The sequence below is a fragment of the Diadema antillarum genome, unplaced genomic scaffold (assembly GCF_040938485.1).
Source record: "Diadema antillarum isolate AM-2024a unplaced genomic scaffold, OU_Dant_1.0 seq00000322_RagTag, whole genome shotgun sequence".
Lineage (NCBI taxonomy): Eukaryota > Metazoa > Echinodermata > Echinoidea > Diadematoida > Diadematidae > Diadema > Diadema antillarum.
Window position 1 is genome coordinate 18,616 of NW_027271341.1, and position 25,959 is coordinate 44,574.

The 25,959-nt window shown below is 37.7% G+C and overlaps 2 protein-coding genes across 3 annotated transcripts; one reads left to right on the top strand and one right to left on the bottom strand.

Moving 5' to 3' along the window:
• The first annotated feature begins 986 nt into the window (after positions 1–986).
• LOC139730603 (uncharacterized) lies at positions 987–14,572 on the top strand. The gene is made up of 5 exons (XM_071641458.1): positions 987–1,113; positions 10,322–10,565; positions 11,758–11,896; positions 12,365–12,510; positions 13,515–14,572. The coding sequence occupies exons 2-5, from the start codon at positions 10,363–10,365 to the stop codon at positions 14,326–14,328; spliced, it is 1,302 nt and encodes a 433-aa protein (XP_071497559.1). The 5' UTR covers positions 987–1,113; positions 10,322–10,362; the 3' UTR covers positions 14,329–14,572.
• A 5,991-nt stretch (positions 14,573–20,563) lies between these two features.
• Positions 20,564–25,959, bottom strand: LOC139730604 (uncharacterized). 2 transcript variants are annotated; one of them, XM_071641459.1, is made up of 3 exons: positions 25,844–25,959; positions 24,837–25,148; positions 20,564–23,451 (listed from the first exon to the last, which is right to left on the bottom strand). In XM_071641459.1, exons 2-3 carry the CDS (start codon positions 25,129–25,131, stop codon positions 23,072–23,074), a joined length of 675 nt encoding a protein of 224 aa, XP_071497560.1. In that variant the 5' UTR covers positions 25,132–25,148; positions 25,844–25,959; the 3' UTR covers positions 20,564–23,071. The 2 variants fall into 2 exon arrangements, with proteins under 2 accessions (XP_071497560.1, XP_071497561.1); XM_071641460.1 differs by lacking the exon at positions 25,844–25,959 and having other exon boundaries at positions 24,837–25,200.

Sequence of the window (25,959 nt, forward strand, 5' to 3'; positions counted from 1 at the left end):
TCAGCTCTATATTTTGTATTGTGTATATGTGTTTGGTTATAACAAAATTTCAATTATAGGTGGCTGCAATGTGAGATTGTTCTCCAAATTCTCTGCAAGTGGTTATGTTATTTCAGACTAACTAGAAAAAACACTGAGAGGGCAGTGACCTCTGCCAAGCAGCTCATTTCCACCCATGCAAGCATGCTGAAAAATCACCCAATTTCACGAGTCAAAAAAAAAGAAAAAAAAAGAATGTTCCTCCAGCATGGCTTCTCGAGCAGAGGACACACTTTGGTATGCGTATGCAAACCTCATAATACACGCATCTTGAGCTCTAAAGTATATTGACCCCATTTGCCAAAACATAAAAACAACAAATTCAAAAATTCACAAGATTCCTGGATCACTACCAAAGTTTAATTACCGTATCTGTTTCTTGTGTCATTATTGACTTTTCCTGTAAGATTCATCTAAGTCTATTCTTCACTTTTTGTAGCTATTCTGCACACAGGCAAACCAATGAATGCCGACAAAAACATTATTAACCTCCCCACTCCACCCCCCACCCTCTGGCAGAGGTAATTTTAAGATTACTATACTTTTGAATCGTTTCCAGCATATTGTATAGACCTAATTACTTTCATTCTTGATTTTATTAGCAGGGATTAAACATGCAGGATAAGTGGAAAGACTGTGCAGGTGAATTGGCTGTAGGTAATATGAAAGCAATTCATGTTTAGAAAGCAAAAAGATTTGATACAGATGGACACCACTTTACAAATAAACATAGGCCCACACGTGTACTTCAGCGCTTGCGCGGGTAGCAGTCTGCTCACTTACCGGCAAGGACAGAGAAATACGTTGTGCACCCACTAACTACCGGTACTGTGTAGTACCGTCCACGTACGAACGTATGTATTGTACATATCCATACGTCGAACTTGTTTCATAACTGATCATTTCGTCATCATCGGGACTGCGTGTATGTAATGCATGCGTTTCATGATACATCGTGGTAAGCGGTAGATCATGCCACATTGCTACCGATCGTGACCAGCGTGGTGATTTTCACTTCAGATTACGGGCAAAATCGGGAAGTGCGCATTGTGAACAGAAAACCTGAGTGATAAGGTAAGATATTCTAATCGAAGACTAGAACAGCTCAACAGCCTCGCCTTCGGTTCGGTGTTGTTGATGTTGTCATATGTTGCCTGATCCCACTCATTAATTATCGTGTTGGTCTCCGCGTAGCTCACCGGGCGGGCGCGGGCGGGCCGTGTAATGCCTCGATGGATGTAAATTGTGAGTGTTGTTGCTGAAGTCTGAAGGGGTCTAACGTTACATGGTTGTAGACTTTCGTATCCAAGCCTGAATGAATGGGCGATATACCACACTCGTGTTTTGTGGTTTTTAATGTAATGAGAGTAACCCATCTACGGGCATGTCTTTGCATGAACATAAGTAAAAGTAAATTTTAGACCGATAAATCTACCCCGTTTTCTTAATTCTGTGACCTCTTTAATAAAGACACGAGTGTTAGACTTTATAATTGAGTCTTGATCTTGTTCACGTACGTACAATAATGTAGTAAACTGACTAATTATAAGACCTTTGGTATAAATTTACTTAAATAACCCACATCCCTGTTGCTGCTGTAGTTCAGTTCGGGAAACCCACTCACAAGGGGGGCCCCTCCTTATAAGTAACCCGTCCCCCTTATAAGTAACCCCCGGGGCACCCCTTATAAGGAGTCTCCACGCTTTTTTGCAATGCAACGCGAAAATGAAAGGACTGCGGCAATTCGCTTGATTATGTCCATAAAGCTTCACAAGTTTCCTAGTTACTCACGAAATTTGAGCAAAATCGGTTTGAGGCATCATATCTAAAATCATGGATTTAAATGCGATGTCAAACGACCCATGCGAATGCTGAAATGCGAGCGATTACTGGCGCGAGTGTCGCCAGGCGCGGCGGCGCGACAATGCTTGAGTGCAGACGTGGCGACTGAGTACATGTACACAGTCGCCACGTCTGCACTCAAGCATTTGCCGCGCCGCCGCGCCTGGCGACACTCACGCCAGTAATCGCTCGCATTTCAGCATTCGCATGGGTCGTTTGACATCGCATTTAAATCCATGATTTTAGATATGATGCCTCAAACCGATTTTGCTCAAATTTCGTGAGTAACTAGGAAACTTGTGAAGCTTTATGGACATAATCAAGCGAATTGCCGCTGTCCTTTCATTTTCGCGTTGCATTGCAAAAAAGCGTGGAGACTCCTTATAAGGGGTGCCCCGGGGGTTACTTATAAGGGGGACGGGGTTACTTGTAAGGGGGACGGGTTACTTATAAGGAGGGGCCCCCCTTGTGAGTGGGTTTCCCGAACTGAGTTACACAAGTGTCGCGCGTACGGAGACGCCATGTAAACAAGATCACTGTACGATACCACGTCATATATAGACGCTAATCATAATGTCGGCTCCTCCTCCTCACACGGCCTCACAGCAGCACAATTGCACAAGCAATGTCCACGTCCACGTCCAATGACAAGTGAGGGGCTGACCGTGGCTGTACCAACTACCATATAGATCTAGATCTAGACCACTACTACTAGACAGTATTAATATTAGTCTATTACCAACCATAAATTGGTAATCATGTACAAATGCACACCATGCACATCTACCATTTCCTTCCTTAATTTGTCCATTGTGGCTATCAGAAATGTCAAGATGGACCATATCTGACGGTTTTATGAAATTTCATAGCCAATTACAGAAGAAAAGTAGCTAATTTTGACTCGAAAGTATGCCGATCGAGGGCTGTGTCAGCTCAGCGCAGCATGATGGATGATCAATTATGTGGAAGAGCAATATAACGATGATATTTGATCGTTGTAGTCTGTGATACAGCCGCTTGTTTGGTGTTTAACCACAATAATTACGTCGGCTCAATAGTAAAAAGTGGAAGAAAGAAAGTAATCTTGATGCGTCTGTTTTTATCGTTTTAGTTCATTTTCTACTGCGTGTGACTGTATATCTGTCAACATTTTTGCTGACTAAATGATGGAAGGATAATATGTGTACAAAACAGTAAAAGATATATGAAAAAAATGAAAATTATCCATCATGAATTCATATTTCACAATAGAATGGACCTTTACTACAAAACAAAAGCAAATATGGGTTGCAGTTCTTGTATACATAATTAAAAAAAAAGAAATGGAAAAATAAATACTATCATAAAAGCAATTATTAATACTATAAATCGAACTTATCAATTAAAAACATATTACCATGTCAATTTCAATATTCTGTTTCCACAGCACCGTGAATATCTTTTTAAGTAGAATGAGCACCTTGTCCATGGTTGTACACTTTTTTTAACACTATTCTCATGAATTTATTATCATTAGGCCTACATTATAGATTACTAAAAACAAATCCCCTTTGAAATCAACTTCCTTCTCATCTTCTGTTCTCTCTCTTTCTCTCTTTCTCTCTCCCTCCCTCCTTCTAATATCCTTACCTTTTTCTTCCACTTTTCCTTCAACCTCATTATATTCCCTTCACACTATTCAAATTAAATTATCATCTTTTGTCATGATGAAATCAATACTTGCCACAATTTTTAAAGAAAGGACGTCTAAATCCTGGTAGGAAAGATCTGTATCTATAATTTGAATTGTGATAATCATGATAGTGGCAATGAAAACAATCAGAAAAGAATACGAAAAAGAAAATAGGGCCTACACGTATTGCACGAGTAGTGTTCGATATTGTTAGTAAGCAGCTAATTAGAGACTACCAGAATCGATTACCCTGGTATAATTGATTGTTGACATCGTTCTCTGCGAAATCGATGCACTACTTACTATGTCGGAGACTATGTTCGCGACCGACGTTCTTTTCAACTCCGATTTCTCATTTTTCTTCCCTTTTCGGCTTTCTAATTCTGTGAAAACTCTCTGATATGGTTCAATTTAGCATCTCCAATAGCTGCACAAAATTTGATTGACAAACTGCGAAGCGAACGGTAGGTGTGCATTTCTACATGATTACCCATAAATTTACAGTTACACTTGTAACAAGACTAGGTCAACTGAGAGGCAGATTTATCGGTCAAAGACAATGAGCCCTACTAAGTTGTTGTTGTTTTGTGTTTAGTGGCATTTTCAATTCTCTTTAGAATATTTACGCCTAATATAAGCTAATTATAGTACTAGTCTACTGGTCTAGTACTAGAAGTACAAAACTGCACTAATGTTTGACCTCGGGCTGGACCAAAATTTGACCATGTGCAAAACCGAAAGCATAAAGTTAGAACTCTAGCAGGGGAGTATCTAGACAGAAAGATCCGTCTGTCAAGAGGAGTCTTATTTTTTTTTGATAACCTAGGAGGGGATCCATGAAGCCAGACGCAGTCTCTGCGGAACATATCCCTGAGAACCAGATACAGACCGATCTTTCGGTCAAGGGAGTATCCAGGAATTCCGTCAAGAGGGGGTGCCTTTACGAAATTAAAGGGGGGGGGGGCACACATGCTCCCATTTTTTCTTTTTATTTCTTTTTTTAAACAAATAAGAGGGGCACGCCCCCACCTGGATCTGCTACTATCTAGGTTTCTAAATACATACATGTAGAAATCTGAATCCGTACATATTTGTTAAGTAGCAGATTCCATCTTGTCATTGTCCTTGGAAGAAAGGAGTACTTGTAGCTGTTCTTCGTAGTCACAGGGTGAAGGAAGAAAATGGAAAATTATTTCCTAGTTTTTATTCCTTCATTAGATACTTTCAATTGACACTGGTCAATGTTCTAATATTGCATACAATTGGGTAAGTCTTATTAACAGAGTAATAAAAAAAAACAGGACACGGCAAATCCATTCATTGCTAGTGTACGTTTGTATCTATGTATATATTCAGGGCTCCACACTAACTTTTTTTTTTGGTGGCCCGATGGGGCCACCAAAATCATCAATTTTAGATTTTTGGTGGCCTGACAGAAAAATTTGGTGGTCCAAAAAAAAAAAACAACATTAAAAGTCGTATTTCTTTTTAATGAGTCAAATATTGAAGTTTTATCACAAGAAGAATTGGAAGCTGGACATATCTACTCATAAATAAACCTCAACAAACTCGCAACACTCACTCTCAGGCACTCATTCAGTCCTTTTCATCATCCTTTAAACAAATTTAACTGCTGAATGGTGAAGACTAAGTATAAACAAGGAGGTATGAGAGAACTCATGCCTCCTTGGTATAGATATTCATTGACAGGCACATGGGTTGCAACATCGAAACATAAATAAATGACATCAGATTACATGCGAATAATTAAGAAGCTAGAAAAACATATTTCTATTTCTCAAAACACAAAAAGGTTACTACGTTTGCACACACTCACTGCACGTATTTGTGCATTTCCGGCGCAAAAAGTTACGAATTTATTGACATACCGGTACTTTTCAAAAAATTTTGGTGGCCCGAAGCGGGCCACCAAATTTGCCATTTTTAAAAATTTGGTGGCCCGACTTTCATTTTTGGTGGCCCCGGGCCAACGGGCCACCGTTAGTGTCGAGCCCTGATATATTGCAAATTTATATATACACACATTAACAGGCACCAGCAAAATCACAGGAATACTTACTAGCTTATTTTCAATCACTCACATGAATTCAAACCAAATCAGTTATTGGAAAATTTTTACATAATTGACATCGACTTGTGTTTGTCATTCAAAATAACTCATACTGTGTGAAATTCATGGTTGTGTACACACACTGCGAACACAATTTGAAACTGAAGTTTGCCATCTAAGTTTACAGGAATATGTGGTGTTGCATGTCATTCTGTTTTCAAACTCACTCTTTGCGAGCTTTGCAGTGTATGCTGCACATTAGCCATCTAATTTTAGTGCTTACACAAGTACGAGGGTGTCAAAATTAAGTGCCTAGTTTCCTGATGGCCAATTTGTTAAAATATCTGTTAAATAAGCGACAAATAATAATATATGTACAACAGGAAAAATTCAGAGCAGAGTGAGAACTTGAAAACATACTCGATGGTTTTTACAACAGAGTGGAATATAGACAGAAATATGGTGATATCCTGATAGACCACAATATCGAATGAAATGATTACTACTGGTACATATTCAAATTACACATGGCATCAACCAAACAGTGTTTGTTAGGTTTGGTGTAGACCTGCTCCATGTATGCCGGTAAGTCACTGAGTGGGACCAGTCTGTGCTGACACGTTTTTTCAAGAAGCAGTGGCCTCCAGTAGTGCTGTGATAGCTTCAAGATTCCTTTCAGAGCAAATATGTAGATATGAAGTACCCAGTGCGAACAAATTTTCTGCTGAAAATTTATATGCAGTATATATATATATTTTTTTTTTGTATTTGTATGTTTTATTGAATTTCTTGATTACAAACAAAACAGATTACACAATAATTATGAACATATGAAACAAAAAATATAAATAATTAATAAAAATAAGATCATCAATAAGACAAAAAATGTAGTATCATTTTGATCAATACACAAATTATTGTGGTAGTTACCAGTATAACATCTTGCAGGTTCTACCCTAACAAATACAGTCTACATTAAACCTTTACTGGGTTTTACAAATCACATTTCCATTTCTTAAAGTGAAGATGAAGTTTACCTCGTTTCTTAGCCACATAATACTCTCTTTCTTTCTTAATTTTCAAGTGTAACTTAAAAAATTCAAAATTGGGTCTAGTGTTTTTAAATTTACATATATAAATGAAATATTTTAACAACAAATACACAGTATATTTTTGCTCTAGAGCACAATATATTACAAATTGGAACATGTGAGACAATGTTATGGTTGGTTACTTTGTGATTCAGCTCCACATTGAAGGAAGGACAAGAAAAGCAGTCTATAATTGTGTTTGAAGAGAAACATGAGCATTTAATTCCCACCTTAGATTTAATGCTCAACATATTTATGTTACATGAGGCAATTTTTCCATATGCATGAAATTCTTCCATCAAGTTGTTACTTTGTTGCAAAGAGGCATTTTTGTTTTTGTTTTTGCAAGTTGTTGATTTTCGCCAACATTGGTCAACTTGCAAAATTCACAAAAATATTGCATAAACGACAGAAGTAAAGAGATGTTAGATGTTTTCAAGATTCGATTGAAATACCAGCTAGTCCTATATGTTGTTTGAAACTGTGACACATTAGCAGCTGAGAAAGCAAAAAGACCGACCAAGGCTCTCATGGCCCATTCTCAGTAAAAGCGTTCAAATGCGGAATTTTGGTGTCGCCGACATTCCATGACAGTTTGCGGTTCCCTGAAACCTATTAGATACTATTTAAATGTTTATAATATATCACGAGGACTTTATTTGTTAAAAATAAACACGATCAAATGCAGTTGTCTGCCTTTTTGTATAGAATTTTGCTGTTAAACTTCGTTAAGACCCCTAAAACGCAGTGTCGCCGGCTATTTCAGAATTATGTTTTATTGCTCCTCTCCGTCCACAAACACATTTTCCAAATATCATTTTCATGGACGATGAGCATATCATATGTGCTAATCACAATACTCAAAAAGTTCCAAAATTTTTATTGACTTCTTTTTTATAGCCTTTTGAAACCTGTCGCCAAATTCACCGCCAGATACGTTACCAGTTTCTTTAGTGTTACAGCATTGCGAAAATAACAAGACTATGCAATGACCCTGTGTATATGAAACCCTGAGGATATACTTCATACATTGCAAGTACTTAGATTTTTTGTGCAACAGCTCTTTATTGAGAATACGGTACAATGTTTAAAACATCGATTTTCTACACTTTTATTTGGACAGATACGTTACATACTTTTCACGCCACCCACTGCGACAGATATTGCAATGTCAGACAAATTGCATATTATACATTACTCCTCGGAATGACGCATCGATTCAACATTAAAGTTTAGTACAAGTGAGAAATATTTGGTAGATATCGCTCTCATAATAATATGATCGACCATATACGTTACCACAGATACGTTACCCCAGATACGTGACCGAATTTTGCTCATTGGTCTTGTGCTTTCTGGGGATCAAATCTGGTCAAAATTCATCCCTACACATTACATGCTTCGTTTTGTTGGACCTCAGGATTATATTCTTACACCAAAAGGACAGAGAGGTGAAAAAGAGCAACACTTCCACATGATTTTTCTTTCTGCGTCAGTGTATCACAACTTAATGCCATGTTTTCCGACAGATACGTTACCACATAATCAAAATGCTGAAAAGAAATTGTAAATGTTTTTACAAACAAATCGTTGTGTGCTCATAAACTCCAAAGTTCTATTCTATAAAACCCAGCCACTTTCATATTCTATGCAACAACTTTGAACGTTTATTTTACAAGACGAAGCTAAGATTCAGCATATCAGTTTTTTGCTTTTCAGATTTAGCAGATACGTTACGTATAATTCAGGGCACCCACGGTGACAAATAATGTTATGTAAAACAAAGTGTTCATAAAACAATTCTGCATAGAATGACGCTTCCATAAAAAATTAAAGTTATGTTCAAATGAAGAATATTCAGTAGAAATTGCTCTGTAACTTCACCGACAGATTCATTTACGGTACGCCAGATACGTTACCAAACTTTGAAAGAGTAAAAAGTAGTTTATGAAACGCTTCCGAGAAAAGTTTCAGTGTTCTGTTGCATATTTATTCTAGTGTTTTTCAACATATGAAGAACTACTCAAGATTCATTGATAAGTTGAACAATTATTTATTCATTTTCATTAAAAGGGAAGAGCCAAATACGTTACCATAGGTCAAACAACTGTTTAGCATATCGAGTTCATAGAGACTGTACCTACTTCCTTCTAAGTGCCTGCAAAAATATATTTTTTAAACCTTGCTTGCATTATCCATCAAAACTTAACGAATATTTATAGTCAGATGGATAAATACATTCAGACGTAAGATGAGAATACTCTGTGAATGAAGAACTCAGCTTTCACATTTAGGGCTCTTTTCCACTACATTTCATAGTTAAAATATTACGTTCAATGTTTAAAATGGTTAATTTGGGCTTACATCATTCGTTTTTACATCAATTCATGAGGTAAATAATTAAACAGGTGATATTTATTAATTCATACACAACTAAAATTATTACTTATATTTTACCAGATACGTTACCAAAGGTGATTCGATGTTTTTCAATAGTTATTTCCCCAGGAAAGCAATTCATATTTGTTTCCTGTGGAAATTGCAGATCGGATCGTTCTCTTTGCATGATTTGTGGGATTCGAAACTTTATTTGTAAGCGAAATTTGCTAAAAATGCAAAGTGAATCTTAAGGTTATATTTCATTTCAGCAAAAAGCATATTTCAACCTACCACACAGAAATAATTTCTACCAATTAGCAAGAGATGACAACATCTTTACCTCTTGAAAACCCCCAATATCTTTAGGGGGGACAGATGTCTTTTCCTGAACAGAAATTGGATCAAAACAATCAATTTAATTCAGAGTTAGGAGTCCATTACAACATGTAAATTTGCGGTAACGTATCTGATTGGTGATCAAAAATCATATATGATGCTCTATTTCAATTCATTTTTACTCAATGAATGGCCATCATTTAGAATGTTCCACGTTTTGTTTCGTATTTGACCGGTTTTGAAGTTTCCGAAAACACATCTTTGAATGTATTACTTTGTGGTTGATTTTTCGGTTTTACTCACATGGAATTGAACACTTAATCTGAGAATGGCCCTCATAGCAATACCACCAGATAGCCACCTTTTAAATTCTTGTCATTATCAGCTAGTTTCATCAGAGTACTGTACTTTGACACTGAAAAATTTTATATAATAGGCATACTTGTCTGATAAGAACGAGGATTATCATTATCACCCTACATATGATATGCAAAACACAAGCACAAGAAGGAGAATTGCAGTCAATTTGTTTCAAACATTTGCCAGCTTGCCATCTTTCCACAGAAATCCAGTGTTGCATGATTACTTGGCATACATTGTGTGCATGTACTTGTCTTGATTGGAACAGATCTGACTGGAAATGGTGTATCATGCATGCTGAGTCATCTTCCATCTGATTACCTTTGTAGTCAATTGGCAACTGAAGCATTCAACAATGTGACTGGAACAGACTGCTGTTAGGTTGCTTGACATCCACTATGTGTAAATACTGTATATTTACTGGAATATTTGGTTTCAGTATAAATGACTACCCTGACGTTTTGTTTTCCTTAATACTTTGTAATGAAACATGCATATGTTCTTCCTCTCCACTTTTCATCCATTTTGCAGGAGATACAAATCCTGGGTTATAACAAAAGAGACTTTGCAGCATGAATAGGTTACGGGTAGCAGTCATTGGTGGAGGTGGGGCAGGACTGTGTGCAGCTCGGTATATGGCTGCCAGACCAGACAAGTTTGAGCCAGTTGTGTTTGAGAAGGCAGAGAATGTCGGGGGCACCTGGGTCTATACAGAAGAAACAGGCAAGGACAAGTATGGCTATCCAATCCACTCCAGCATGTATTCCTCTCTACGGTAAGATAACCATCATCAATTGACATGCGGTAGCTACCAAGTCTTGTTGGGGACTGCTGACTGTAAATGTCATTGTTTTCACACGATTGATTTTTAATGCTGAGTGGCTCAAAAACATATTTGTGTGTTCTTGAATTCGTGCAGCACAATTGCTGTGTCCTCGTATAGAAAAGGTTTGTTGCCTGATCCATTGAATGCATGGCCTGCACAGGAACTATGAGTACTACGCACACCAATACATGCACTCAAATATATTGTGAACATTACCAGGGCACATGAACACACACACACACACACACACACTTTCGCACCAGGGAGGCACCGCTGACAAAGCCCACTATTCAAATGGTTCAAAACGTGCAGAGAAAATTGTAAAGTTATATTCATGGGGTTCTAGAACTTGTGCTAGCCGAAAGTAGTGTGAATGCTGAAATCAATGTAATATGAAAATTGTGTTTACAGTAGTCATATGGCAAAATATTTGATTAGATATCTCTATTTAATGTGTTTGCTCCTCACTAGACGTGTTTTTACATAGGAATCTCTTACTTTTTCATCCGCTAAAAGAATGAAGCAACAGTCATGTTTGTGAAGAGTAAATGTTACATTGGTCTACACAAAAGGCTGAAATTTAAAGATGCAGGTATTTGATAATGGCAGCACTTCATGTTTGGTCCCATGCAGTAGTTGATTCAAACTGTCCAGCCCCAGTCCAACTGTAATTGTGACATCATATGGAAGTCCACACATATCTTGAGATCTTTATTTCTCAATGATGAAGAGGCAGAGAGAAAAAGATAGCCCAAGTGAGTATCAAGTCAAACATTGGTCTCATGCATTGCATCAATTTATACATTAGGGGCTGCTGATAGGGTGACACAGGAACATGATAATTATAAGTGTGATAATCTATGCTCTGCAATTAGGGCAGTCCCATATTCCTTCTATTATTAATGGAATCAAGCATGCTGCATATTTTTCCTTATTTACAGTGTTTGTATGTACTGCTGTGAGTGTATTACTGTATTGTCTGTGTGATGCACAATTCCAGTCGCCTAGTTTATATCACGGTAGTACCCTGGTAATCTGTGTAATATGATGTAGTGTCTGCCATGTGTGCATGTCTGCCTGGTGGTATAATTAACATATTCACTTCAAAATATGATTCTTTTTACCTCTATACCTCATACAGGACAAACCTACCTAAAGAAGTGATGGCATTTCCAGACTTCCCCTTCGACAGTTCTCTACCGTCCTTCATTAAGCACACTGATGTGTTGAAGTACATCGAACAGTATGCACAACACTTTAACCTTCTGAAGTACATCCAGGTGTGTATGGCATGTACGAACATCTGACAGCAATTGGACGAACAAATCCATTTAAAGTTCCTATTGAAATCCATTTTAAAGATCCCATTGGAATCCATTTTAAAGATCTGTAGGATTTTGGATTGATCAATGCAAATAAAAATTGCTTTAGAAAGTTTTATTACACATAAAGTTCATAATGTAGTGATTCTTTTTGCATTGTCCAGTATAATACCCATATCCATTATGACTCTTTGTTGCATAGGTCATCTACAGCATATTTTTTCCTTTGTAACTGTTTGACCATACAGTCACAAGTAAAAACATATTCATTCAGCTGGTTTTAAAAGTGCCAATAATAACAGAGTCTCCAAATGATTGATAAAAATCAATCTCAACATCAGGTGCAAAAATTTGGTAATAAGTCATGTTGTTGGTCTTTCCCTGATGTGAAGATTGAATTTTATATCATATGTACTTTTCCCCCAGTTTTGTAAAGTTGTGGAATTGGTCAGACCCATCAGTTCAGCTGATGACACCAAGCATGTGTCCTGGGAGGTGACGGTTCGTGATGTGAGAAATCTACAGTCAGAGTCAACCACGGAGAAATTTGATGCTGTCATAGTATGCAATGGGTAAGTAGCATGTTACAGGCCATAACCATGATTGAGTCGCACTGCTTTCATAGATGAAACAGTGTCAGTGCACATTGTTTTATGTCTTGCCATTCTACCAGGATGGTAGCCATTATGACAGACAAATCTCTGCTATATACCGCTTGAAAAGTCATGCGTTCATGACATTGCCAAGTTGTATTATCTATGGATGCGAAGACAAGGGTGGTACAGTATAGCCAGGATCAGGACCTGTTTGAAACTTTGACGTATTGCACAACAAAGGGATTTATACTGTTGGACTACGCTGTTTAACTAGGTACAGCATTATTAAATCAGTTGTTTTCTCAGTACACAGTTAAGTTGTTTTTGTGTTTGTTTTTTCAAAAGAAACAAGACATTGATAACGTCTACATTCTAGCACACATGAATTTGCATTGGTAGTAGATAGGCATATGTCACATGTAATATTGAGTGGGGTTCACCTGATGTTACCTGTAGATAGATGATTAATCTCTCAAATCTGATTTTGTGTAGGCAAAGCTGAGTACATCCTTGCCTTGCTGTAAAAAGTTCAATTGTGTAACTACATGCTGTTGCCATTTCTACATAATTACACTCTTAATACGCAACAAAAATCTTTTGTTAATCCGAACTTTCAGCTGCCATGGATGACATTTTTTCCCCGATATGGCCCAGCTGTTTCTAGATTTGTCCAAGTGTAATTAAAAGTCTATCATGACATACGAATGCATTATCAGGCACCAAGTTATTCATCTGAATTCTTTTGTCTTCGTGTTCCTCATCATATGATACTCAATCATGTTTCAGGAAGCTCCTGCAGTATCTGTCTCAAGAAATGCCTTCTTGGTGTTTCTATCTTCAGTCAACTCTATGTGTGTTTTTCATTAATGTCATGTTTCTGTTTGTACATGTATGATTCTTGTGTCTGAGCATTTTGTAACAAGTGAATGAAAGGTACTCTATGTTATGGAATATTCTTGTGATTTGTCATTCTTTTTTAGGCACTATGCTGTACCTAAGGTTCCGACAATTCCTGGTCTGGATACATTTTCAGGGGAAGTCCTTCATAGCCATGAATACCGCCATCCGTCAATCTTTAATGACCAGACTGTGTTGATCATTGGGGCTGGAGCATCAGGGATAGACATTGCATTGGACATATCATCCAAAGCCAAACAGGTCTACATTAGTCACTGGAAGCCTCGTATTGCCTCAACTCTACCAGAAAATATCAAGGAAGTACAGGCTGTCAAAGCAGTGTCAAGCTCAGAAGCCATCTTTACTGATGACGCTAGAGTAGATATTGATGCCATACTCTTTTGCACTGGATACAACTATGATTTCAGCTTCCTCCATACAGACTGTAAGGTGAATGTTGGAGACGGGAGAGTGACTCCACTATACAAGCATGTCTTGCACTCCACATTTCCGAGTCTGTCCTTTATTGGCATCACCATGCGCATTTGTCCCTTCCCACAGTTTGCAGCACAGTGCCAGTTTGCCCTGGCAGCTCTAGATGGATCCATGAAGCTGCCATCCAGGATTGAAATGGAGGCAAATGAGGCAGAAGACTATCAAAACAGGCTGGACCAGGGCTTACCGCATCGTTATGCTCACTTCATGGGCATGCGGCAGTGGGACTACAATGCAGACTTGCTGAGGCAGGCCAACTTGGACCAGCATGCACCAGTGGTGGAGAAACTGTATGATGCAATAGCAGTGGAGAGAAAAAGGAATGTATGTCATTACAAGAACATAAACTTCAAGTTGATCGATGGCAACAACTTTGAAACACTACAGTCAGTAGAGCAATGATATATGTCGAAGATTAGTCCCTCTTCTTATTTCCAGCAGACTCTACCACCCCTTTAAGATATGTCCTCAGACTTGAGTACTCCTTGGCATGTACTTTATGTGACTGTTCCCTTTGAAGGGAAACCATTTTTCTCTCAATGTCCCTGTATGTCAGATTAAAAAAACAAACAACAATGATACAACTATTGAAAAATGTGATTGCAGAGGTGCAGAAAGTGGTACAAACTTTGCTGATATCCCTGAAACTATTGTGTGACACAGTGTGCTTGGTTGAAGCAATTTACTCAAACTTACTACTGCAAGATACACTGCCAGTGATTTGTACGATTTAGTAAACCCTATTGCAGGGCTCAACACTAACGGTGGCCCGGTGGCCAGGGGCCACCAAAAACGCACGTCGGGCCACCCAAAATTCTGAAATGAAGATTTGGGTGGCCCAATCGGATGTTTGCCTTTACTTTTGGAAATGAACAGCGGTAGCAATCGGCTCTGTAAGATGCTAAAATAAATTTCAGATGTTTGTTTTGGACTTTGGAAATGAATTTAGACATGGGTACCTGTATCACTTCAGAAATGCTTAATATTTATTTTTCTATGTTTAGTATGACTATGTTTTTAGTAGTTTTTCTTATGTTTTTCTTGATTTTTTTTTCGGGCCACCAGATTTTACTTTCGGGCCACCAAAAAATAAAAATCGATGATTTTGGTGGCCCAATCGGGCCACCAAAAATAAAAGTTAGTGTGGAGCCCTGCCTGTTGTAACTAAGCACTCTTTGACCTGAATTCACAAAGGTGGTACAAATTTATACCATGGTTTATGCAAATTTCTTTTGCGTAAATACGTTTGACAGATTGCGCACGCCAACAGACATCCAGTATAAAACACGCATTGATACGTGTAAGTCAAAGGTAAGCCTATTTCACGCTTATATTAGCCCATGGTCTAAATTTGTACCATGGTCTAGGTTTAAAGCAGGTTTAAACCATCTTTGTGAATTTGGGCCTTTGTGTTTGTATAATAGAGCACTTCCATTGTATGTGTGCAATGATATGAGTGGAGTATATGAAATCATGCACATAACCAAAATGCTCTCTGGATTTTGCAAGGTATCCATGTTCAGGGAAATTCTTGAGTACCAAAGTTTAGCCCTGATCCTTGATATTTTAAGTGAAGAAAAAGATACGGGAGAATGTACATGTATATTTCATGAGATTTATAAAGACTAATCAAATCAAGTGATCAACTAACATTACAGAAGACAGTGATATTCTCCTTTTTTTCCAGGAAAGCTTTCATTCAAAAGTAATGTGTGTATGTGTGTGTGTGTGTGTGTGTGTGTGTGTGTGTGTGTGTGTGTGTGTGTGTTTGTGCGTGTGGGTAATGTATGTAATAGAGAAAGTTTTTATCATGGAAGGTCATTCTATAAATGTTTTCCTCATAGAAAGTATATCTGTTAATTAAAAACCAATATGTCTGAATATGCCACTGCTAATCATTACTTTGCACTCTTGTCTTACTCTCCCAGTTGTTTTATTGTTGTAATGTGTGTGTATGTTTGTAGGTATTTTACATGGCCATTTAAATAGAAAGCACTTAAATGTTTCAGAGCAAGCTTCCATGAGACAGATGGCTTAAAGTCCCCTCCAGAGGACTAGGCAAGGAATATGTAGTACCTTGTCAGAGGACTTGAACCAGGGACCAGACGGTTAAGAGTCTGTCGTCTTATGAGCCACAGCAGCTTCTTCGATGTTGTGATGTGTCTGTGAAGCTGTGTCCATTTTAATCACTTGTAGTGAAATCATGTTGGATAATGTTATCAGTTTCAATTTCAATTTATTTTCGATAGTTAGCATTTACATAATATATGTGATAATACAAAAGGTATGGTGTGATCCTAGCTGATTAACAAGACTTAATGAGACACATGAAGAGAAGAAACATCAAGAGTTGCATTGTGTGCCATTCTTAGTACATGTATAGTCATCTGAATGTGTGATAATAAGGTGATGTATTATCTGGGATCACCTTCTGTATCTGTACTGATTCTTTTTTCTTCTTCCTCTTCTTCTTTGTTCTTCTTTATTTCTCCTTAAATCTTGTGCAGAGGTTAAGTCAAGAAGTCCTTTGAAGTACATGTATCAACTTCAAACTTCCGTCATCTATGTATGATGTCATAAAGACGACAGATCTAAGGTATTAACGTGATCGGTTTCATTACACTGACAAGTAAAAAAAGAAAAGAAAAGAAAAACAATGCCTTCATTGTAATTTTCAGGTGCCACTTCCAGGTTTCATCACCTTACGAGCAAAAGCAGCACTTTTCTGGTACAACTTCCAGGGTTCGTCGGCTTGAAAGCAAAAAGAACAAAAGCTTAACCACATTTATCTGGTGCCACTTCAACCATTAACTCTCTCCTGGGCCCCATTTCATAAAAGATGTTACGATGACAACTCTTGCTGGAATGGCAACTTCCCATAGCAACAGCCAATCAGGAAGCTGGATTCTTGTTGTTACCATGACAATTGCCATTCCAGCAAGAGTTGCTATCATATCAACATAGAGGACTGAAGTGATGATGTCACAGTCTTTTGTTATAGCCTGGGTTGGAACCAGGTGTGAGCATGGTGAGAAACAATAGTGTTTACAGATCAGGCCAGGTGAGGTTATTTAGAACTAGTTTCCATGACGATGAATGGCTATGACATCACACATTGGTACTCAATCACTTATCATCATTCTTGCTGGTATTGGTAGAGCCGTTGATTAAAGAATATGACAAATTTGGGGATTTCCTCCACATTCTAGTTCGACTGCAAGCATTGGAACTGTTAGTAATAAACAACCAGGCAGCACATATGAAAGCAAGGCTTACCATAAATTTATCCATGCATTGTATTTTATTTCGTGAATTTTGTAAGAAGTAACATTTTTTTTTCATTGTGTTGACTTTATGCAATGTCAACCAAAGCAAGGTTTACCATTTATCCATGTATTGTATATCTTATAATGTTTATCCATATATCTATGTGGTTAATATATATGAAGATATTCTTCATATAGCTATGTAAGAGACTTAATGCATCATTTACTGACATGAAAGTACAGATGACTACCATTGTAACAAAGTCTTTGGGACCGGCAGTTTTCTTTCGTTATATTGAAAGCATGTAAAGAGATAGAGATGATAATTTTGGTACCTTGATTTTCACTTTGTTGTAACAAAAATTTTATCACAACTGTGTTTGTTATGATTGCAGAGCACTCTAGTAACTTGATGATTTTGCATAATTTTGCATATCTCTTCAAGTAACCCCAAGTACTGTATAAAATGCTTCTTCTTTGTCAAATATTGTGTTGATAGTGTGATTTTGCAGCCACACCGTCTTATAATTTTAACTTAATATGCAAGAGATTATGCATTGTAGAACATGCTGTTTCCTGTATGATGGTACATGTAACTTGCGATGTGAGGGTGTTTTTTGTTTTTTGTTTCTTTGTTTGTTTTGTGCTGTAAAGGGGAATCACAATTCATTTGGAATGAATTTGGGCATCCTCTACTACAAAGATGATTCTCAGGGGAGGATGTAAAACCATTCTCAAGCAATGTAAAGTTTATCATAGCCCTTCTAATTTGCTGAACATCAGTGCTTTTACATGACGTGGATTATTTTATCTTGATAGTATTGATTAACTAGGTAGAGTCAGGGAGGTGAGACACCTCCCTGGTAGAGTGTAGTATGTTGTCCATGCATTGAGTGGTTAATATTTCCCTAGACCATGATACCCACTTCATCATAGGTGTTGAACATGATGAAGCAGTTGTGTATGTGGCAATATTATCTTTATTGAGAACTATGGTGGGACAGGACCCATATGGATGTGTTAGTTTGCATGCTATGAATGCAGCATTGTAGCAGTGACCTCATGTCAGAGAAGTATTTATTCAAATCAGTGATAGAGTAGAACTTGAACAGACTTACTAGACAGGGTTGTCTACAGTATGTTCTTGTAGAATGCCTTCAAAACAATGCCACATATATGTAGTGAACAGATTCAACTGGCTGTAAAGAAAACTGTAAAGTATTTTTTAACATGTGAAGGAAAAATGCATGGTACTGTATATGATCACAAACAAGGAATTCGGTATTTATCATGTGAAGTAAAATCTCAGTGTTGTGTGGAGAGGATTTGTCTGTGTGAGTGAAATATAATTCAGAGTGAATAAGGGAGACCACACAAATGATACCTAAACCCAGTTATTCCTGGGTCATGAGCAATTACTCCCACTCCAAGCCTCTTTACTTTGCCATGGTAACTGGAATCATTCAGATCCAACTCACAATCAAAAGATCTTGACTCTCACCTTTCCCTCTCTGAATCCAAGCAGATTTGTGTACAATGCAATACACCTTTTTAGCTCAGCATTTTATGCACTTTGAATCTTTCTCAGGTTTACATGATAAATTAATGAGTTTTAACATCATTAATACTTGTATTGTGCATTCTTTGCATACCTGATACGTGTTGAGCTATTTTCAATGAAAATAAATACACTTATACCAAAAACTGATGTTTTGTTGGTAATTGATGTTGTAATTACAGTACTTTTCATATGTCAAGTTCAGTGCATCACTATTCAGGCACTCATGTAACAGCTCTTCCCAGCATTTTCCAGTTCAGGAAAACCCTGTTATACTGAGCTCACATACAACATGGTACATGTACCAACTACAGACTGTATATGGATTTCTTTTAGCAAGGCAATTATGACTATCCCTATTTTCTGTGCATGTTAACTTATGGCAGAACACCTGACTTAACATGAGCTGAGCTATATTGAAGTTTCAAATGTGGTGCATGGGTACGTTAACAGTGACAGAAACGAGACAAATTGTTTTATAAACCATGTGCTGATAGAGCAAAGCATAATTTATAGACCTACTTTCATTTACAGTGATTGAGAAACTTTGTGCCTGTAAAAAAGTAAATTGATCAAATCCTTTCAATCCCTCATCATGCTTCAATAACCAATGAATTTCAGTACCCATACATGGTTTGTGTGTAGGCTTTATTTGTACATGATGTCACATCCACATGGACAAGTTTTGAAAATGGCATGCCCCGAAGTTGCTGAAAATCACATGCAAAGTCCATGGTACCACTGATCTCTAAAGGCAGTATCTAGATATCTCATTGGCTCATTCATGCTGTACAAACAAGTGAAGCTGCTGCATTGCCCATCTTACCAGGCACATTTTCATTTTCCAGCAGAGATTGTCACCAAGATCATGTGATGATGTGTGCTCTGCACGCAAATGTAATGGCAGTGTGCCTGGAAAAATGGTGGCACAGTGGCTTCAAAGCAATTGGCACAAGTACGAGATATCCAGATACACATATGTCCTATAAAGATCAGTGGGTGGTACCTGAAACAATAAGCTTTGACTTCTCCATAATGTAGCTCAAGACATACTAGTGGATGTGCGTCACTGATTGGATTGGTTGGAAGTAGCAAACCAGAAATGGTTCATTGGGAGAGAGGTATGACAAGTTCATTTGAGGGTACAATGTACATTTGTACTTTAAATGTGTGATTGCACCTGTGGTGGAGAAGAGTATGAATGTGATGAGTAGTTGAAATGGGTAGAGAAAATCATTATCAAGATTTCTACATTACACAAGCACTTTGACAACCCCACATAAAGTTTCCATATGATGGCAGAAACTGTCAACTTTTGCTCTAAAATGGAGAGGAATGCATAAGAAATGTGTGAAATAACACTATAAATATGATTTTAGTTGACAAAAATGTCAAATATTACCCTGAAGGGTATGCTCGAAGTAAAGAGTATACACAATCATGGTCGCTGTGTGATGTTTTATACTTGATTACAGTGAAAACAATATATTGGGCCATAACAGTATCCATCACGCGATAGTGAGTAACATGCAGCTACGTTTGTAGTTAGCTGCATGTACTGCTCTGGGGCATGATACGATCAATCATCACATTCTATACAATAGCATTCTGCACATGCCCACTTCTAAACAGAAGGGTGCTTCAGGAATAAAAGTCAGATACACCAACCTTTAGTATTTCATATTTTTAATCTCAGTATATTCCAAAGCAGATCATAAACCCAGCATATCATGTCAGCCAGGTAAGTTTCTTGGTACAGACTCCAATATATTGCAAGCAAATTCTAAATGGTAGAAGATTAATTTTGGGTCTTTCTGAGAACTATGTGTTGGCTTTACATTGCTACATGACTTCAAAAAGAAATATGGACTCACAATGATGGCTTTTGAATGCAGTTTTGAATACCAGTTATGTTTATCTTGATGACAAAGTATAACAGGGAAACTTCATACTTTATCATACAATGGTTTTCCTCAGTTTTAACATGAAGAAGTACAAAAGAAATTGCAAGTTTATCATGCATAATTAGCTATACTGTACCATGGTGCAGAAGTAACATACAGTATGGCAGTAAGTCTTGCCATTTTGAATGAAGAACATTCCTGTATCTGTCACACAATCAATTATGATGAAAATTCTGTGAATTTTAAAAACCAATCTTTATTACATTCATTTCAATTCAATTTAAATTGATTTTCATTTTTCACACACACACACAAAAACCAAATTTCACTTTCTTTGGTAACACAGAATAAGGCAAACAAGGCAATGTGAAATGAACAGAGTACATTAATTGTATATAACAATAGTGAAACCTTATAGTAATTATATAGTGTATTGAATACTGAAGTGATAAAATGAAGTAAACAATATGCAACATGTGGAGGGACCCACTGAAAAGACAACACTTGTAGAATGAGGGCCCCTTAAGGAAAAAAGATCAGAGAAAAATGTGTTGAGACAGAGACCAAAAAACAAAAACACAATTAAAAAATTGAAGCTCATTAAAGAGGCATAGAAATAAACACAAAAACAACAAATGAACCAAAACTGGGAAAACAACATGAAGAGAAACTGGGAAAACAACATGAAGAAATCTCTGGGGTAATAACTTAAATAGGACTTAACCTGAAGAAGAGTTTATATTAACTAAATGCAGTGGAAGGCAACAGATCAGTCCAGCTTTAGGAAACAGTTTTTATCATGACAAACATTTCAAACGTTGCACTACACTGTATCACATGCTCCAGCCGTAGAGAAACCAGGTAGGTAACAACTGCCACGGAGCACAGTGTACTTCACTTGCTGTTTCAAATACTGATAAAGAGCTAGAGAGCATATATTATGAAAACAAGGGTACATATAATACAATCTGATTACATGAAAGCCAAACACTTGAGATGTTCTCCCATGAGCAGATACTTATTAGACATGGAAGAAAATGTTCAAGAAAAACACACGAGAGAAGCAGTGCCTAATTTTAAAGCAAACACACAGAAGTTCTGTACACATCTAATGCATGAGGGTAAAGACACTGAGCCTTCATAGAACTGTGCTTATGTAGTGTGCTATAGGCTTGGTGGTGATGCTGAAGAAATGGTTCCATGAAAGGTTCAAGCTGAAAGTATGTGATACATTCAAAGTACTTTACTCTCCTACATGATGTAACAGGTGATTACTTTTGTTGTAGGGAACAAACAGAATGTTCTAACCTCAAGGTTTAAAAATAAGGCTAGTTTCAGGGGGCCTCGCATCCCTTGGCTTTGTCTAGAGACTTAAAACCTCCCTTCATACCATTTCAAACCCTTCAGGTGGGTCATTCTCTATGTTCCCATCCATGGCAGTCACGGTCGTCTTGTTACTAAAACTGCCCAAATCATGATGTGCCATATGGCACTGTTATCTATCTGCCTCTTATCACCAGCGTATACAGTAAACTATACCTGTTGAGCACAAAGTCTGTATGTCACCTGGTTGTTGTGGGAACATCAGATGACAGCTGCTAACCACAGTTGTCTCAGTAAGGAGAAAAAAAACCCACAAAAACCGAAGAAATAGACAAACCCAAGCTTACTAGATGTTCATCCACTGCCTCCTGCCTGTTTGCTTGTGTACTGAAACTTGAGACTGCCAGATTTCTTTTGTTGACAAAATGAATGAGTGGTGTGCTGAAGTAAAATAATTTTGCAAAAACACACATTTCAATTCTAACATCTGGACTCCCTGTGCACACTTGAAAGGGTATTGTGGGATATCAACATAGCTTAGTTCTTAATGGTAGGTTTGTGGTCTACTGTGTGAATGCTGTAGCTCTGTAAATATGAATAGCGAGTAGCAATAAGAGGTATCACAATGGTGGTAAGGGTCGAAATGATGTAAGAGACAGAGGTAGTACAGTATAATTATGATGAGTGAAGGTGTGAGAACAGGAGAGACAGTATTCACATTTGAAACATGTTGCACAGCTGGTCATCCAAATCAACATTAATATCTCCCAAAAGTTGTCCTAAAATATTTCAAACAGTTATGAATTCTATCAAAAAACAAAGTTTCTCTCATATTTGAATTCTGGGTACAACATAAAATTTGGTTTGCTAGATTGCAGCAGAAAAAAAAATGTACACTAAGTAGGGGCGGATCCAGAATTCCGTAAAGGGGAGGCGCCATTACAAAATTAAATGGGGGCGCAAGCGCCCCCATTTTTTTTCTTTTGTTCTAACAACAAATAAAGAGGGGGCGCGTGCCCGGTGCACCTCCCTCTGGATCTGCCACTGCAAAGTTCTATGGTTCATGAGAATAGTGTTATCAATCTTAGAAGAATTCAAAGCTCAGTGTCAAGGCCAGAGTCAGCATCCTGCACTGGAGGGACAAAATCACTCAGCACTCCTCCTTTCTTTGACCAAAGAAATATGACCAAAGCCCCAACAGCTAACACAAGATAAAACAAAATATTTGTGCGCTTGCTGGGTGATGGAGGCGGAAGGCTCTGGGTGTGTTCCAGGAACATCTTCATTCTCACCATCTCCTCATCATCAATCTGTATCGGCTGCTTGCCATCAAGCTTCCCACAGGTGATAACAAGGTCCGAGCACTGAAACGCCAATGGCTGTTGGTCCTGAAAGCTGCACATTCGCTGGTCCATCTCCTTGCGATCAATGGGATAGGACATGTCGTGCACTAAAATGGCAAGTTTCTCATGTCCTGCACACAGGAGAGGAATGTGATGGAATTGATTTAATTTGTTAATGATGACTAAGACTTTAACTCAATGCATTAGAGATCCAGCCTATAGTATAACAAGCAACAAGTGAAGAAAAAAAAATTATCAGTAAGTTTGTGAAATCTTTAAGGTAGCCTGGGACGATGGTCTGCTTCCCCCCCCCCACAATTTTCCGTTTTGTGACAGAAATCTCTGAATAACTTTCATCCTGTAATGGCAGGCTTATACTTTTGCATACTGGTATAAAATTATTTTTTGCCATTGTCGCATATTGTAGCTGTAAAGTTACTATACTTGATGCACAAGTCATACCAAGAGCACAACTGACCACAACAGAAAAAAAAAATATGATGTGGAAATTCATGATAAAATTTAAGTTCTTGATATTTCTTTCAAGGCCCCTGTATGTTGTCAAAAATGATAGAGCAAAGGATGGCATTAAGTCTCCTCATTGCAAACATTTGCATCTTGTCATCACAGATTAGACAGCTGTTGAAAGCAAATTAATTCTATTGCAATAGTTGAACAAGGTGAAGCACACCATATGTAGTAAATATTTTACATCAGAGACTTTATGGTGATAAATTTCTTATAGCTTTATATCTGCAAAATAAACAGCATGCAAAACTATTGCCTCCCATAACATAAATACAATGTATGTTTGAAATCTAGAGCAAAAAATTATCAACTTTGATTTTTGATAAGGGATAGATGTCTTACAATTTTTTTTTTATTTCTCTGTTATATAGTTATTGAGCATGTTATATCCACTCACCACAATGTGTGAAACACTATGTGCATTGCCATAAAATATATGCTGTATAGGCCTATATATGTAGGGCCTACATATGTACTGGTAATGACTACAGTAGTCAGTACATGTAACACAAATATCGGACTTGACATGTAAACCATTCCTATACATTTCATCCTGCTTTAGAAAATATGTGTGCTGATGTCAAGCACTTTCTCCAACGCATTGCAATGTGAGCTCACACTGTGGTTCAATAGATGAAAACAAATAACCCACTTGTAGCACACTTCTAAATGTCAGCAAATCCATCATGCACTATATTCCCTTTTTCTCACATTGTAGACACAAATGTATTTAAAAGCCAAGGACATTTGATTTCTCTGAAAGAACCCAACTCAAATTTAATGCTTGTACATGTAGAACCAATTGTGTATGCCCACAATAAAGTTTCCCGACAAATGCCTTCGTAAAAAAATATCTAACGGAATATGAACTCTTGCAAAAGAGAGCAACTACCCAAATGGCAAAGACATCCTCAGTCTTTAGACCTATAGTATTATGATGATATGTCTAAAGATTGAGGATTTTGATCCATTTTGCCATCAAGCTCACCTACAAGTCGTTTTGCCATGGGTAAAAACTTGTTGAAGAGTGAATCTGGGACATCAGTAATTGCCATTCTTCTGTTATAGATGGAATGAACCAAGATGATGACATCTACAGGGCCACTGAACCTGAAGGAGTCAATGGAGTTGTAGGGAATCTCCTCATACTTCACATTTGCGATGATCTGAGGATAGCTCTTTCGCAAAAATTCAATGAACCCACTGACGCAGTCCTCTCTCTGAGATCCACACACTGTCACCGAGATGCGACGGGTTTCTTCACCATTCTCTAATGATGCCATTTTTTTATATGTGTCACCTATCAATGAACAGTCAAAAGGACAATAAGATTAACAAAAGGCTAACATGGTGTTATCATTAAAACTTGGTGATAGTAGATGGTGCTTATAAATACAAATGTATACCCTCACACATTGCTGTTAAACACAAATTCAATGATTGGCTAACATGAGTTGGGACAATTAAGTAAGGGGTATGCCGACAATGCGTCGCTCGACAGATGAATAATCAAATACAGCCGTACTAGTAATTTACTCTGTGTCCCATCCTGGACTCTATGACAGCTCTCATCTCCTGTGAGCACAGTATCAGTAAGGCTGTGTCTATCTCATTTACTATCAATTTGTTCTGCCCCAATCATTCCATGATATCAATCTCAATTTTCATAGCAATTACAGTGTAGGCCCTAGATACATAAAGAGACTCGAATGTCAGGGAATTGTTATAGATAGTCTGGATCTGGATCAATACACTGCCGGACCAGGTGGTATAGTGCAGCGGGGATAGTCAGCAATTCAGAAGAAATTACACAAAATATACAGAATCTAAGATAGCCATTCGGCAACGAATAAGTCGCCAATCAACAATTTAGCAACGCAGATCCAAGTGTACAGTACGTACCGTACGCTACGTACATGTGCAGACAGCTAAAGCAAAACTTTGCACTTTTCGGACTGGTCTCACAATTCACAATTTAGCTGGCTTACGACATACTTGAGGTTCAGTGAACTTGTACATATATTCGGCCGGAACAGAAAAAGGTCAGGCTGGCACGTATCGTCTGATTTCCCTCTGTAAATGTGCTGTTGATACACGATGCAGGCATGAAA